The following is a 16933-nucleotide window of genomic DNA, read 5'->3' as shown; positions in this document are numbered from 1 at the left end:
ACTCAGCTCCCATCTCAAAGCCGCCTCGCTGTCCTGTGAAGGAATCAACCCACGTTAAGTGCCTTTTGCGTACGTGTTGCAGAAGAGAGGGCCACAGGTTGCAATGGGGGGGGAGGTTTGTGGGGGGGTGGGGGGTCAGGCAGGATACAGGGCTGGGGGGATGGGGCACAAGAACTTGGGCTCATCCGTTGCTGCCACCCCAGGGGATGGGGATTGGAGCCCAGACGAGGAAGCTTCGGGCTGGCTGCCTCGAGATCAGAGAAACGCAGCTGGAGCCAGGGCCCGGGGGATCGGCGTTAAACCGCAATCCAGAAGGGAGCCAAGCGCTGGCAAAATCCCTCAAGCATCTCTTCAGCGCTCACGCTCTTAGAGAGCGAAGGCCAGGACAGCAACGGCCAGCTGCCGCCTAGCTCTGGATTGGAAACCGCTGCGGGGAGCACGGGGGAGAAGGGGGCTCAGTGATACACGAACGCGCGAGGGAGACAGTGCTGGTTCTTTCTGTCCTTTTACGGTGCCAGACTCGGCTCGCTGGGGACCTGCCCCGGGCCCGTGCTGGCCAAGAAGATGCTGTCCAGGTAGTTGGCATTGAAGCAGTAGGTTCTGTCCTCCTCCTCCTCCTGGGAGCAGCACTGATCCTTGTCCTTCCAGGAGTCCTTCTGGGTGGTGCACAGGGCGGCGATGGAACGGGCTTTCTGGGGAGAGCAGCGAGCAGAGGCGGTTAGAGCCGAGGCCTGGGACACGCAGCGAGTCAGTCACCCAAGGGCACTAGGGGTCAGGACTCCTGGGTTCTACCTCCAGCGGCACCAGTGTCTCCTGCATGACCTTGAACAAGCCACTTCCCTTCTCTGTGCCTCAGTTGCCTGCCTCTGTACTATGGGGATAAACTCCCCCCACCTCCCCCTTTATGGGCATGTCCTGAGCTCTGAAACACCATCTCCCTGCACCCTCACCCCAGGGGAGCACTCGCAGCACATGACACCCCTCCCCTCCGCCCCATTCCAAAATAACACAAGCGGTGGCTCATCTTTGCACAGAAACCCCCCCAGCTATTCAGTGCATGGGGCAGCTTACCTCCAGCCTCCCCCTTTCCCCAGCCAGCCAGAGCCCATTTTCACACCCTGGCGCCAGAGGAAACCAAAGCTCCGACCCCAGAAAGTCGGGGGCCCGAGCGCCGTGCAGAACGGGGGAGGCCTGGGTTTCCCAGCCAGATGTTATGATCGGGAGAGAAGGGGGCTGCGCTGCCAAGCCCATGCGAGTCCAAGGGTAAGTGGTGCCACCCTGCTATGACCTTAACACTTAGATCTAGGGGGCACTGGCAGGAGGTACAGGCCGCCGGGTTACATGAAGTCACCCAGATATCCAGGTCCGCCTGCGGCGATTCATGCACCGCCCCTGGGGTGCCAGATCTCTCGCGGGGGGGAGGGTAAGGTGCTTTCTAAGCCAAGCTGAATCAAACCAATGCCGGTCCGGACCCGGCTGCCCTCACTCCAGCGTAGGAGCAGCATGGTTTGGTTTAGCAGAAATGACAGAGGTGTGAATTTGTCCAGCAGCCCTGAGGGTAACGAGCCACTGAGACAGGAGCGTTCCCCCCCAGAGCACAAACTACACAAAGCCTCGGGGTCTGTCTACACCTAGACCGCTACAGTGGCAGATCTAGGCACCGAGAGGTGGTCAACCCGGCACCGTCTGCACCAGGTTGAGGTCGGCACAGCTCCGGCTCTCGTTGGGGTGGGTTTTTCACACCCCACGGCCGATGTGAGCTCCCGGGGGACAGCAGCCCTCAGCTGGTCTAAGCTGTCCTTGACCTGGGCGGAGCGGACTTGTGTGTAGACACTTCTCCCATTACTAACACTGCTTCTAGCTGAGTGCCTTGCCTGGCTCCCAGGATCGGAGCACCTCTTGGTATTTACCCTGCCAGGCCCGCCAGGAGGCAGGGCCTCACCACGACCCGCACTGAGGCCCAGCGAGACAGAGAGTGACGTGACATGCCCAAGGTCACGCAGGGAGTCTGGTAATGCAGGAGCTGAACCCAGGTCTTGGGAGTCCCAGAGGAGCCGCACTGACCATTGCACCATCCTGCCTCTCTCCGCCCAGGGCAGCAATGCCAGAAGGCCTGGGATCCACGGCTCCCCAGCCTTTCCATCGCCACGTTGCGTGCCTACAGCAGGGTCTATTTGATAACCACAGCCCCCCCTCCCTTGCACTCACCTCTTTCTCTGCACACTGAGTCCTCTCCTCACCCTGAAGGCTGCAGCAAGGCTCCGTCATGCTCTGGATCAAGTCTGGGATTGGTTTCCTAGTAACAAGAAGAGAGTGGAGCTCAGAGCTTGGGCTAATCAGCAGCCTGTTTGGCTAGTACTGGAATATACCCAGCATCATGCTCTAGGGGGCGCTGCGCTGCCAGAGGTGCCCCCTTTTGGTGGAGACATGAAACTAAGACCCTGTTCTTTTGCAGTCACGGAGAATCCAGTTGGGATGCTGCCCCCAGCACCGCATTTAAATACCAACTCACTGAATTATGTCCTGCCTCCCTAAATTCTCCAGGTGGAGTCAATCGGATGCTGCATTCTTATGCACTTCCTGTTGTAAACCGCAGCATCACGTTGCTGTGCGCTGTTAAACAGCTGCCGCATTCCTCCCCAGAGGTGGCTGCATTTCGGTGGCAGGTGTGTGAACCCAGCATACACAGCCTGTAAAGTGCCTGGGGAGATTTCAGTGACGCGCCACAAGCTTCAAGTTTAGCCCATCTGAAGATCTGGCCCGGAAAGTTTAAGTGATTTGCCTAAGGTCGCAGAGGGACATCTGTGGCAGAGACCAAAATAGGTTCTCCACTGCTGTTCCATAGAGCCACCTGGGCTTGGACAGCAAGTGGGATCTTCCTGGCCTGTTTCCTCATCGGGACGTTCAGCTGAGAGAGCAAAATAGGTGGAGTCAATAGGGCTGCGCTGACCTACATCAGCTGGAGGTCTGGCCTGTTCCTTGGACACAGGGCAAAGACCCTGCACCAGCAATAATCAGGTTCCTCCAGACAGGGCCCAGACCCTGGGCTCTGTCCCTGCAGACGTCACTCCAGGCAAAACCCCACCACTGCCAGCAATTCCTCTCGCACTAGGAAAATCCCACTGTGAGGCTCGCCCCAGAGCATGGAGCACGTGGTGGGGAGCGTAGGGTGAGAGGTGTTGGATGGGATTCTACTCTGGCTAAATCATTCATGCCTGGCCTGCTCGCCTGGAGCGAAGTTGGATTGAAAACGAGCTGCCTGTAATTAGAGCAAACCATGGCTGGAAAAACCCCAATGGGGGGGGGAAGGGTTGCACCTCTCCTCATGGCCAGAAGGTGGCGCTGCAGCCTCACTAATCCAACTGCTAACCCAGAAATTAAGCCTCTGTTTTTCTACCACCTGCTGGATTAATTCCTTCCCAGGCCCCTTTATCTTTCTATAGGGCACTGCCCTGCGGTGCTCGGCATTACACGTGGCAACAGTCACGGCGAGCCTACCTGACGGGTCTAGTGGGTAGAGCAGGGGGCTGGGAGTCAGGACTCCTGGGTTCTATTCCCAGCTCTGGGAAGGGAGTGGGGTCTAGTGGGTAGAGCAGGGGGCTGGGAGTCAGGACTCCTGGGTTCTATTCCCAGCTCTGGGAAGGGAGTGGGGTCTAGTGGGTAGAGCAGGGGGCTGGGAGTCAGGACTCCTGGGTTCTATTCCCAGCTCTGGGAAGGGAGTGGGGTCTAGTGGGTAGAGCAGGGGGCTGGGAGTCAGGACTCCTGGGTTCTATTCCCAGCTCTGGGAAGGGAGTATGGGGATTAGGAGTTCAGGACAACTCCTGGCTTCTCTGCTCTGCTGCTGGCTCCGTTTGTGAGCCTGGGCAAGTCCCTCGTATTTCAGCGTCCCCCTTTTCCAGCGGGGGAAGCTAATTCCCCCGGAGGCCCGGTCAATGTCTGCGGGTCCCTGGCCGAGCGGGTCAGACTCACTGTTTGGTGAAGAGCTTGATTTCCCCGCACAGCATGTCCAGGAGCGCCGGGGTCACCACTCCCAGGGTGACAGCCTGGATCTCCTTGTCGTAGGCCGGGTTTGGGGCCTGGCTGGAGAAACAGCTGAACCTGGCCTTGCCTTCCGCCTCCTTGCAGCACTGGTGAGGTTTGGTCTTCACAGACAGCTCCTGCTTGCAGAACTGAGCCAGGGCCTTCTCCCACTGGAGAGAGCAAGAGAAACCATGTACAGAGGGAACAGGGCCACAATTCTGCTCCTGCCAGAGGCTGGACGGGCGGCTAAGGCTGCAGCGTGGGCCACAGGACGCCTGGGTCCTGTTCCCAGCTCTGCCGCTGCCCTCGTGGGTCAGCCTGGGCAAGTCACTTCCCCAGCGGGGGCTCGGATAATAACCCTGCCTTTGTCTAGCCATCGGCTGAACTCTTTGGGGTGCGGAGTGTCTCCCTGGCTGGGCCTGAGCTCAAGCCGGGACCCTCCAGGTGTGACCAAAAGCCCCTGAATATTCCCGGTGCCTGGAAAGCCCCCGGGATCCTGTTTGTTTAGCGCCCATCTGTACCCAGCACAAAGAGACAGCCAGGGAGGGGCCGCAGCCAGCCCGGCCCCCCAGTCATTCCTGTGCTGCCAGCACAGAAATGGGCCAGGCAGAGCCCCCCTCTGGGCTTTATATGAAAATGGCGCCCGGGGGGGAGGGGAGGGGAGAGAACATAATGCAACAAACCCCATCGCCCCGGGACTGAACACAGACCAACAGCACCAGGGAGGCTGGGCCGGGGGAAACGCCTCCCCCCCTCGCCAATGGCCCCTTGGGATTGGTTCCCCCTGCCCCCCGCCCTCGGGCTTGTCCCCCACAGCCCCGTGCCGAGCCCCCTCCTCACCGCAGCGTGAGCACAGTTGACGTTCTCGTTCTTGCAGCACTTCTTGAAGTCGTTCTCCAGGCGGGTGAGGGCGCGGGCCTGGCGCTGGAACCAGCCGTAGCCCGTGGTGGGGATGGCGCTGGGCAGGTAGACGGGCCGGAACTTGCGCAGCCTGCAGATGTTCTTGATGTTGCTGGCGGTGGGCTCGCCGGGCGGGAAGGAGATCTCGGGCAGCATGGGCCACAGCCTGGCGCTCGGCTGGCCGGGCGTGCACTTGGCGGGGTCGGTCGACGGGCAGGGGCTGGGGGGCGTGGGGTTGGCAGCGTTAGGGACGTAGCTGGGGTTCGGGGCCTCGCTGGCGAAGCACAGCTCCCGGTCGGTGCCCTCCCGCTTGCAGCAGTGGTAGTGCTTGGTCTTCACCGAGAACTCCTCGTCACAGAACTGCTCCAGGGCTTCCTTCCACTGCGGGAGGGAGGGAGGCAGTCAGTGGGATGTCCCGGTGGGGGCCCAGAGCCCCTCCAGCGCCCCAGAGTCCCTCCCACCCAGAGCCCCTCCCACCCTTGGCAGGACGTCCCACCCAGAGCCCTCCACCCACCCCAGAACCCGTCCCGGCTCGGGGCAAGGAGCACTTTACCCTCCGGGTGGCTGGCTTACCCTCCATTGTGCCCGAGCTGGGAGCAGCCACATCTCAGCGGCGGGCGGCTGCTGGGATGCATTTGCCAGGTCTCTGTCCGGCTCCCAGCCAACACAGTTGGCTCCTGGCTGGCAGCCACGGCCCAGAGGGCGAGGGCTGAATGGCCCCTGGAGACAGCGCTCCCCTGGCATAGCGAGAGGGGTCCCGCTCCAGAGAATCCCGCAGTGCCCGTGCTGTGCCCGCCGTGGGGACCCAGACCCGGCTCTCCAGGCCCTATCACCAGCCCCGCGAATGGCTCTAGGTCTCTCAGTGGGGGAGACCCCCCACACCCAGGATTCCTGAGCTATCCCGAAGCCTCTCCCCCACCCCAGTGATCCCTTACAGAATCCTTCCTTGAGAGAGGGGCAGCGCGACCTCGTGATTAGGGCAACAGGCCGGGACTTCGGAGAGCTGGGTTTAGTTGCTGGCTCTGCCACGGACTCCGGCCACGTCACGCCCACCCCCGTGCCTCAGTTTCCCCTCCCGTCCTTTGTCTCATTGGCCTGAGGGGCAGGGACCGTCTCTCCCAGGGCAGGTGTACGGACGTACAGCGCCCCCTCTCCGCCCAGAACTCAGCCGGGTGCAGCTCGAGCCAAGAGCGCAGGGACTCACCGCGCTCTCCGCGCAGCCCAGGCGCTCAGCCTGCGCGCAGCACCGCTCCAGGCCGGCCTCCAGGAGGTTGATGGCAGCGCCTTGGCGGTTGAGGTGGGAGAACCCCGTCCGGGGCAGGCTCGTGGGCCCGTACGGCACCTTCTTCCTCCCCTCCAGGCAGATGTTGTTGATGTTGCTGGCGCTGGGGCGGGCCGGCGGGAAGTCGTTCAGCTTGTGACCCCAGGGCTGGGCCCGGCAGGAGGGGCCGTCGCCGCAGGTGGGGACGCCGGGGCCTCCGGTTCTGGTGTGCAGCACGGTCACCCCGTCCCGAGGGGCCCCATGGACCAGGATGGGGGCGATGAGCCCTACGGCGGAGGGAGAGGGAGTTCACCAGCCTGCAATCAGAGCCAGGCCCCGCCCGGCCTCCCGGGGGTCCCGTCAGCCTGTCCCATTCCCGGCTCAGCAAACGCGAGGCTGCAGCTTTGCTCTCCTCAGCTAAACTAGGACGGGAGACCAGTTTCTCCCCAGTTCCATCCTGACCCCCTGGGCTCCGGGCCAAATCCTTCAGCCTCCCTAAATCCCTGGCCGAGAGCTGCTGAGCTCCCCCCCAGAGGGGGCTGCACATCAGTGCGGGTGGCCGGGAGCTCGGGTGCGCTCTGCGGTGGGAGGTTGGTATGGCTCTGGCCCGGGCACACTGGGATGCCAGGCCGGTGCTAGGCGGAGCCAGGACTGGACCCAGACTGGACCCACTGCTCCTAATGAAGCAGGGGACCGAGCCCACGGAGCTGGGTAAGACGGCCAGATCCCAGCCCCTTTGGTCAGAGCCAGGGCCCCCGGTTATCCGCGGGGAGGGGACACCATTCGGTATGGCCTGGGTGCTCTCCGCCCACTATCTCTTCGTGCTGGTCCCCCCACCCCACCCCCAGTTTTGCACAGTGTTTGCTCCTTCCGCCCGGGCCGGTGTCACCCACTGGGACCCGCCGGGCCAGCGCGCCCTCCTCCTGACTCACTTTGCTCCAAGGGCAGCTCTAGGATCACTTCGCTCTGGTCCAGGTCCTCGGCTGTTGCATCGGGCAGCTCCTCTTGGCTATCTGGGAGAGGAACAACAAAGGACGCGGTGAGCGGCTGGACCCAGCGCCGCCATGCCAGCAGATCAGGCGTCTGGCTCAGAAATCACAAGATCTAACGGGGGGGGGTCCCTTCCTTGGCAGCCTGGGGCCGGAGCCCCCCAAGAGCTATTCGCTGAGCAAAAGTCATCCCTTGCTGTTATACAGCCTTTTCCTCCGTAGGGCCCAGAGCGCTTCACAGCCTTTAATGTATTTATCCTCACAATGGCCCCGCGACCCAGGGCAGGGCTATTACCCTCATTGTACAGCTGGGGAAACCGAGGCACGGAGGCTAAGCTCACACAAGGGTCTGTAGCAGAGTAAGGAACTGACCCGGGGTTTCCCATGTTCTAGCTAGTGCCCTAAGCCCTGGGCCATACAGAAACGCTCGCCGAAGTCCCCTGACTCCAGGATCTCGGGCTTTGAGAAGATCTCCAGCTCTCGGGAGATGCCAGCCCTGGGACACCGAGGCCAGGAGGGGCCAGCCATGCTGATTGTCCCTTTTGGCTGAAAAGGTTAGCCGCTGGGGCGTGTTTTCCTGCCTTTCTCCCAACCGCCAGGGTTAGAAACTTTCTTATTCAAAAAAAAAAAAGAAGCGGAGACTCTCCCATAATCCCAGGACTCCGGGAACTGGGGTTTTATGGGAAACACCAATGATTGTGACATTTGCGATCAAACTGCCAGAAACTGGCAACTAGGGTGACCAGACGTCCCCATATTAACGGGACCGTCCCCATATTAGGGGCTTTATCTCATATACACAACTATAATCCCCCACTACCCAGAAACAAAAACTGTCCCGATTTTTCACACTTGCTATCTGGTCACCCTACTGGCCCCACTGGCAGGACCCGGGGGACCTCAGAGTGAGTGATGGTGTTACGCCAGCCCTCCCCCCACCCCAGCTCTGGGCCCATCCCCACTTAAATGCTGCTAATCCCCTTTCCTGGAAAAGCGGCTGGTAATCGGCATAGTCAGAGAGAGGATGAGGAGATAAACCCAGCGATGGGAAACCTTAACCAGGTCTGCATTAGTCACAAATTAATCCACACACCACCCACTCACCCTGAGCAGCGCCCGGGCACAGGCTGGATAGCAGGGGGCTGCGGGTCGGGATTGGGGCACGGCGGCAGAGCGGTGTGTGGGGAGCCCAGGGCGGGGATAGCAGGGGGCTGCGGGTCGGGATTGGGGCACAGCGGCAGAGCCGTGTGTGGGGAGCCCAGGGCGGGGATAGCAGGGGCTGCGGGTCGGGATTGGGGCACAGCGGCAGAGCGGTGTGTGGGGAGCCCAGGGCGGGGATAGCAGGGGCTGCGGGTCGGGATTGGGGCACAGCGGCAGAGCGGTGTGTGGGGAGCCCAGGGCGGGGATAGCAGGGGCTGCGGGTCGGGATTGGGGCACAGCGGCAGAGCGGTGTGTGGGGAGCCCAGGGCGGGGATAGCAGGGGGCTGCGGGTCGGGATTGGGGCACAGCGGTGTGTGGGGAGCCCAGGGCGGGGATAGCAGGGGGCTGCGGGTCGGGATTGGGGCACGGCGGCATCTGCAGCCTCCAGGTGCCTGGGTTGTGCCACTGGGCAACTCGTGCATTAGGTCGGCAGAAGGGCAAAGCGTGGGGAACAGCTCGGCTTTCCTCAGGCTCCTGCAGCGGGAGGAAGAGGAAGGAGAAGCGAAGGGCAGGGCTGCGCAGAGCGTACGGTCAGAAGGGACCATCCAGGCACCCTGCCTGACTTCCCGTGTTACACAGGGCAGCAAAACTCCCATCGAGTGCAAAAGGAGCAGGCTCTGGCCCTAAATCCACGAGAGACTCCCTCCTGTGCAGCAGGTTTCAGTCCCCTACTAACCTCCGCCAGAGGGAACTGGATCTGATGGACCTGGGCTCTGATCCCGGGAGGCAAAACCCCTTTGTTCCTCTCCAGAGGCCTCCCTTCCCCAACCGCTCACAGCTTTTCACTCAATTGCTAACAGAGCAGATCTCGAGCTAGTGACGAGCCAAAAGGCTGCCGGCAGCGCTGCCCAATGGGGAAATGGTCTAACAACCTAGAGAGCTGGGTTCTAGATCCCGGCCCTGCTGCGTGGGGGCATCGAACCGTAGGAACGCGGGGCTGGAAGGGACCTTGCGAAGGCATCAAGTCCAGCCCCCTGCGTTGAGGCAGGACGGCGATTTTAGGCAAGTCATGCGCTGGCTCTGTTCTGCCTCTCACCAGTTGTCTACTTGGATTGTAAATGTATCACTCTGGGTCTGTGCAGCGCCCCGAGGGCCCTAATCTCAGCTGGGCCTATAGATACTATAGGTGTGATAACGGATCCAAGCATGCCCGTCTCTGCAAACAGACTGGTCCAACCTGCTTTGCCTTACTACACCCGCCCTGCCCCTGGGGATCGCATGATGCTCTGCACTTAGACAGCCATTATCCCCTTCCAATCCCTGAGCAAATATTGCCTAACCTTCCTTCCGTCTGGGCTGGGAACAGTGAGTTTCCTTCCCCGTACACTGGGGGAAAGGGAGCCAGGCCCTCAGGCCCTGCCAGCCAATCCCAGTGTCAAATCAGGGGATGAGAACCCAGGAGTTCCGGGCTCTGGGCTAACGTTTGCACCGAGCCGCCCATTGCAAACCGGGGGTGTTGGCTTCCCACCCCTCTCCACTTTGTCTCACAGAAACACGAGGCCTAGATCTTCCCTCTCCCAAGGAGTTCATGGCTAGGATCAGCCACGTCCTGAGAAAATGGGGTTCACAGACGACAGGTACAGAAACGGAAGGCTGGCACCTCACTCGAGCTGGCTCGGGCTTTGGATGGATTCCTCCATGACCATGCCCCTTCCCTAACGGTGGAGTATCCTGCATGCACCCTGACTCCTGTCATCCCACTGAGCTCAGGGGTGCCAGGAATCCGGTGAGATTCCGCGCGTGAGTAAAGTTAAGCAAGGGCATAAGGGTTTGTGCAATGACCTCCATGTCGGCCGTGGCTGGGGACTGAACCGGGCCCCGCCAGAGAGGGGTCTCTACCCAGCTGCATGTTTTTAAATCCAAGGTAGTGCAGAGATCAGAAAGCAAGGAGAGCGCGTCAATACAGCAAATAGATATATTGATCCAAATCCAGACTTGCCTTTCTGCCAGATGCTTTAGTCAAATGCAAGTTACTGGGATCAATACAGGGGTAACTGGATGAAATTCTCTGGTGTGTGTTAGCCAGGAGGTCAGACTAGATGGTCCTTGGAATCAGGAATTTTCAGAACTTAGGTCCAATCCTGCAGGCTACCCTGACACAAAACGCTCAAAGCCCAAGACCACAGGACCAGAGCCTGAGATGACAGATGCAAGAAAACCACTGAACTAGGCAAAAGATCCTGCCAGGATTTTTCCAAAAGCAAAAATGCCAAAAGGCCTGTTGTGTAAGAAACCATTATTGAATACAAAGCTTCGGGGCGTGTCATCGTTAGGGCCCCAAAGCCAAACCGCAATTAACGAGATGGAATCTCCTATTGACACAAGCAGATATGGCAACGGTCAATGGCAGATAAACATTTTAGAGGCCGTCTGAACGGGAGATTGCGAACAGAGCCGAGCTGTGCTGCGTGGAGGGGAGAGATTGACATGGGGGAGTGGGGGATATTCACAACAGTTAGTGATGGGGAAAGCCTTGTGGTGAGAGCACTGCATGGGGACTCAGGAGACCTGGATTCTTGGCTCTGCCACCGACTCTCCATGTGGCCTTGAGCGAGTCATGTGATCGCTCTATGTCTCAGTTTCGCCTTATTAGGGAGGAAGTGTGGCATAGCGGATAGTGCATTGGGCTAAGATTCAAGAGACCTACAATCTATCCTGGCTCTGCCACTGACCTACTGGGTGACCCTGGGCAAGCCACTTCCCCGCCCCGTGCCTCAGTTTCTCCCATGTAAGATGGGGTGAGGACACTGACCTCCTTTGTAAAGCACTTTGAAATCTGCTGATGAGAAATGTCATGTAAGAGCTAAGGATTAATATTATCATCTGTAAAATGGGCAGAATAAGCCTGGCTTTCTCCCACCCTTTGTCTAGTTGGACTGTGAGCTCAATAGGGCAGGGACTGCCTATGTGTCTGTGCAGCGCCCGGCACAATGGGGCCCTGATCTCAGCTCCTGTAACGTTGTTAATGTAGTGACACGCGCAGGATTGATTCTCTATTATAGTCTCTGGGGCTCAGTCCTGTCCAGTCTAAAATAACCCAAGCAATGGGGCTCCCACAACCGGAGACGTCACTGCTAGGAAAGGTCTCCTGCTTCTCAGCCTGGAGTTCATCCTATTGTTTCTATTTCTTACCCACACACATGCAGAGAGGCCCCCCAGTCACCCTCTGGCCAAGGTCCCCATGCAGGTAACCCAGCCCCTTTGGGAAACGCTCACGACCACAGATTATGAAACTTTTCTTGGGGGGCGGGGGGGGGAGGAGAATCAAACCCCACTTGCTGATTCCTAACTAATGATTCTGCTGAGCAGGTGAACAGATGCCACAATGATGGGCACCAGAGAAGAACCTAGAGAGATGGGTACGTATAGCGTACGACTGCCTAAAGTACGCCTGGAAGCTCTGGACTTAGTCCCTGGCCGGCTTGGGGCAGAACGTGACCATAGTGACATGGGAACCACCATGCCAGTTCAGACCCGTGGTGCACCCAGCCCTGGATCATGTCCCTGGCAGGGGCCAGTAACAGCTACCACAATGCACAGGTCCAGCTGTGCCATGCGGCATACACAGAGCAGCGGGATGCCTTCCTGACCCCAGAGGGGATTGTTTTATACCCCAAAGCATGAGATTTTTTTTTAAAATTACCCATAGTTTAGCACTTTGGTATTGGGATTGACTGGGCACTCAACCATGAGTAGCAATGACCTGTCTTCTGTTACTGTAGTCAGTCAGGACTCCTGGGTCTGTCACTGACTCGCTGCGTGACCCTGGGGGAGTCACTTCCCTATTCTGTGCCTCAGTTTCCCCATCTGTAACATGGAGGACAATGATCCTGATTGCTATTTATTTGTATTGCAGTAGCACCTAAGCGCCCCAGAGCCTCATTATTATGTCAGGCGCTGTACACAGAACCACCCAGGGACCATTCAGCGCATGTTTCATAAGGTCCTGTCTCTTCCTGGGTACACGTACAGCACCTAACACATTGGGGCCTCCAGACACCAATCATGGGAGAGCTAGCCAGGTTCCTTTGCCTTTGCCAAGCCCTGCAGGCCAGCAATGCTGGAGCCTTTGGCTGCTGCTGGGCCACCTTGGTTTCCCTGCGCTCAGTTCATTCAGCTGGGGGTTATTTGCACTTAGACTTTCGCGAGACTGTGACGAGCCAGGAGCAATTTATTTATGAAATTCCTGAGGCCGGAGCAGGAAGCACGGGAAGGTCGTGGAGCTGCTGCCTGAGATAAGGAGCACAGAGATATTTAGCAGGCGATAATGCAAACTGCAGAATGAGAGGGGGGAACCCAGGCCTTGGGCTGGGGCATTCAGGTCACAATTTCAATGACATGGGGGCCAGCCACGTAGGACTGTCCGAGGTGCTGAGCACCGCTAGCTCCCCCTGGCTTCAGTCAGGAGAGGGAGGGTGGGCTCTAGTCTTGGACTTAGGAAACCAGTGGTCCATTCCCTGCTCTGCCACAGACTCCCTTCTGACCCTGGGCAAGTCACTTAGTTGCTCTGTGCCTCAGTTTCCCCACCTGTTCAATGGGGATAATAGCCCAGTGCTACCCCACAGGGGTGCATGAGGATAAATCCATTAAAGACTGTGTCGTGCTCAGTGATGGGGCCAGATAAGTATCCAAGAGAGAGAGACCAGCATGGCAAAAACAGGACTAGAGGCCAAAGGCACGGAGTGGCATTTACAATAGCCCCTGAATGAGTTATGTGCCTAACCCCCCTTGACTATCAAAGGGAGCAGGGTACTTTCACAAATCTTACTAGGCTCCCATCTGCATCTTTAGGCACTTAAATACCTTTGTCAATCTTCAAGCGAGCCAAGGCACCTAAATAAACAGCTGTGTTTGCACAGGAGCTCGGCCAATCAGGGTCACAACCAGAGCAGCCAGGAAGCTGGCTGGCACGACCCGCCCCTGCCTGGGCCCAAAGCTTGTGACCCAGTGCTGACCAGCACAGCCCTTTTACCCCTCTAAACGTCCCCTCGGGCACTTGCCTGTGAACATCGGGTGATTCTGGCTCTTTTTCCTAGATGTGTGCCAAGGACTCTGCAGATCTCGTCAAACGCCACCAAAGGACTGGTTGGAAAAACCACTAAACTCTTATCTAACCCGAGCAAACATAACAGTGGCGGCCAGGAACCCTTCCGCTCCTTACTCCGAGAGGGGAAGCTGGCAGCGCATCCCTTCCCGATCTCAGCCGGAGGGGGGTGTGTTTGTGTGGTGTGCCCGCGCCAGCTCCAATCCAACTAGTCTGCTAACAGCGCGCTGCTGCGGTGCCAGGGAGAAGGGGGGCTACTGCCCCAAGTGCCACCCCCCTCTGAGACGCCCGGCACCTGCTGCCGCACCCATGTTCTCTTTTTAGCGGGTCTCCAGCTCAACGCGCCTTAGCCTCTCCCACCCGCTCTGGGACCTGGACCCCTCCTCCGGAGCCAGCCAACCATGCTCCAAATTCAAGTGATCGTGTTAGCATCTGGAAAGCTATGTTAACTGTTCCCCCTGATGGGCCACCCAACTGGAGTTAAAAGCACCATTACACTCAAGTTTAGGGGGTTTGTGTGTGGACAGGACTTAGAACATGAGAACGGCCAGACAGGGTCAGACCAATGGTCCATCTAGCCCAGTATCCTGTCTCCCGACAGTGGCCAATGCCAGGTGCTTCAAAGGGAATGAACAGAACAAGGCAATCATCGAGTGATCCATCCTATGTTGTTCACTCTCAGCATCTGGCAGTCAGAGGCATAGGGACACCTAGAACAGAGGGTTGAATCTCCAAGTTAAACATCTTGGCTAATAGCCATTGTGGCACCTATCCTCCATGAACTTCTCTCCTTCTTCTTTTAATCCAATTATAGCTTTGGCCTTCACAACATCCCCTGGCAAGGAGTTCCACAGGTTGACTGTGCACTGTGTGAAGAAGTACTTTCTTTTCTTTGTTTTAAACCTGCTACCTAATCATTTCATTGGGTAGCCCTGGTTCTTATGTTATGTTAACACTAATTACGTTCCAAACCTGCCCAGCTCCGAATACGGATTCCTGGATTCCCAGGCCAGAAGGGGCCATTGGGATCAGCAGAGAGCTGATAAAGCTTCACAAGAAAATAGGGGTTGGTTAACAGGGATGCAGGGCAGAATTTTCCTGGGCTTAAGTTTTCAGGAGTGACTCCTGGCTCTGGGTGTCTGACTGGAGCCACCAAAAAGCGGGGGACTAGCCGTGCAGAGGGTGCCTCAGAAAACCCGACCCATTTGGGGGGGGGGGTGTCTCATTTTGGGGCCCCCTAAATCTTGTCACTTTTGTTGCCACCTCTGCCTACAGACTTGCTAAAGGGGCATCCCAGGCTGAGAAGGCCTCTGCTGCCCCCTCCCCACATCCTGGTCTGGTGGGAGACAATGCTGTCTCTCTGGTGTTGCTAGGTGACGTCTCCTTGGAAACGGGACCAGCATCACCAGGGCACCCATGCTCCTGTCTTGCATGGGGCTACCGGCCCCCCATGTGGGCCAGCAGGGTTGGCTGCCCTGGACTAACAACCACGAGATTCCTCTGCCTTGCTCTGCGCGTGAATTTCTAGGAAGGGGACCGAGAGGCTGGTGACTAACCACAGAGCAAGTGTCCCAGCAGGGCAAGCTTCCCGTCCTACATGTGCCTGGCCCCTGTCCTGGGGGGACCCCCGTCTCCATGGAGCAGGGGGAACGTTCATCCTCTAGGGCCCAGTCAGAGCTGGCATTTCTGCTGAGGTTCCCAACGAAGGGTTGGTTTAAACTGCCCCAGGAACTGGGCTGAGACCCACCAAATGGCAACAGACATTCAACCCCTACTCGCTGGATTCAAACAGGTGACCTCACCGTGCCCCCCCCCCCCCCCAATCAGACTATTATCTCTACAGCCACAGGAGGAGTGGCCGGGACTGGCTGTTCCCTAGTTTTCTGCGCTATTGTCCCTTTCGGGAAGAGTCTGTCCTAGAAAAACGCAGGCGACGGGTTGGTAACTGGAAGTTTTCCGCCCGAGTCAGCAGCTTGGGAACTAAACAAGTGGACAGTAAATTGGAAGCATATGGCGTGGCTGTTATGAACTGGGGGGGATCTCCCCCTAAAGCAGAGGCGGTTACCCTGGAGATCCTGCATGCCCCCTTTGCAATATAGTTATTATATCTGCCACCCTGAGCCCCGTTGTGCCCAGACACAGCTGCCCCGGGCCTGAGAGCTCACAGTCTAACTAAAGGAGACAGAAAGGCTGGCAGAGGGAAACAGAGGCTCTGTGATCTGCCTGAGATGCGGACCAGATTCCACGTCTCCCCACTCTGGTTACTTAGCAAGCCAGCACCAGGATCCCCACTAGAAAGAAATGGAGCCGGGCCGGGTGTAAACAAAACTGCCCACGTGAAGCAGGGCACTCACCTTGCGGAGCCGCTCTGGCCAGGCACAGCAAAGGGACGAGCAGTAACATGGGAGCCCTCATCGCGAAGAGCCTGCGAGATCGAGGTGGATCAGGACACGACCTTCTCAGTGCCGGTGATTTCTGTGCCTGAGGTTTCTCCGTGGAGCTGCTGTTCGTTTCCTCCCCTTCGGAGCCTTTAATATACTGTCAGGCTGACAGAGTTGAGCGAAGCTGAGTCATGGGGTTGACGTCAGCCGTCACGCCCTGCAGTGTACACAGCTTCCTAAATCACTAAGAAAATACCCCAAAACATAAAGAGGTTTCCGTCTGAGATAATCTTACAAGGCAACAAGCCAACAAGCGGCCAGTCCTCCCATATGGAAAGAGCAAAAGCCTAAATGACTGACATGCTTCATCTCCCATCTCTGCGTGTGTCATGCGTAGCTCATATGTGATCCCCATTATCAAACACGTGTCCCAGCACACTGGCATGCAAACTCCAGGGGCGTTTGTCCCACACGGGTGCCCTCCATAATGATACTTAGCTTGGAAGGATTCAATTTTGTTTGTTGCTTTTACGGTAAATGTCGGTAAAGACGGATTTCGCCGCGCACACACAAACCCACATTTCCATGGATAACAAGCGACAGGCAAAGTAAGAAAAATGCTATTTGTGAACTTACCAGTCAAAGCCCAGCGGCTTCGAGTTTTGCATTAGGGTTCTTACCAATGGGCCAGCGGATGAACGGTAAAGACAGGCACGACGGGTGGATTTACGGATATTTACCGTAACCGTTTTGCCCGGGGATGTTGCCAAGCTCTGTTAACAGTTTATAAAGCTTTCACTGTCATTACAGGATAGCCTGACCTCCCCTCGCCCCCACAAAGTTCCTGCAACGGTGAAAATTTAAACTGATAAAAACCTACAAGAAAAGGGTTAAAAATGAATCTTGATAGTAGCCGTTGAAATTCTAAAAAATAAACATTTGAATTCGGCCAAGCCTCATGATCCTCATTCCTGAAACAGCGTCACCTGTTCTGTGCATTACGATCCCACCCGCCAGCCCCAGTGACGGCCCCAGGACCCCATGGTGCAAGGTGCAGGACGGACACAGAACAAAATGACAGTCCCTGCGGCCTGCCCCAAAGAGTTTACAACAACTGAGGCCTCTTCAGAGTTTATGG

At 57.8% G+C, this 16933-nt stretch overlaps 1 protein-coding gene across 1 annotated transcript; it reads right to left on the bottom strand.

Annotated features, from left to right (window-relative positions):
• Nucleotides 1-504: 504 nt before the first annotated feature.
• Nucleotides 505-15953, bottom strand: ECM1 (extracellular matrix protein 1). The gene is made up of 7 exons (XM_065420242.1): nucleotides 15769-15953; nucleotides 7114-7194; nucleotides 6125-6468; nucleotides 4861-5301; nucleotides 3970-4190; nucleotides 2209-2296; nucleotides 505-692 (listed from the first exon to the last, which is right to left on the bottom strand). Exons 1-7 carry the CDS (start codon nucleotides 15827-15829, stop codon nucleotides 507-509), a joined length of 1422 nt encoding a protein of 473 aa, XP_065276314.1. The 5' UTR covers nucleotides 15830-15953; the 3' UTR covers nucleotides 505-506.
• Between the last annotated feature and the right edge of the window lie 980 nt (nucleotides 15954-16933).

This window comes from Emys orbicularis, chromosome 20 (assembly GCF_028017835.1).
Source record: "Emys orbicularis isolate rEmyOrb1 chromosome 20, rEmyOrb1.hap1, whole genome shotgun sequence".
Lineage (NCBI taxonomy): Eukaryota > Metazoa > Chordata > Testudines > Emydidae > Emys > Emys orbicularis.
This window is presented reverse-complemented; position numbering and strand designations above follow the sequence as displayed.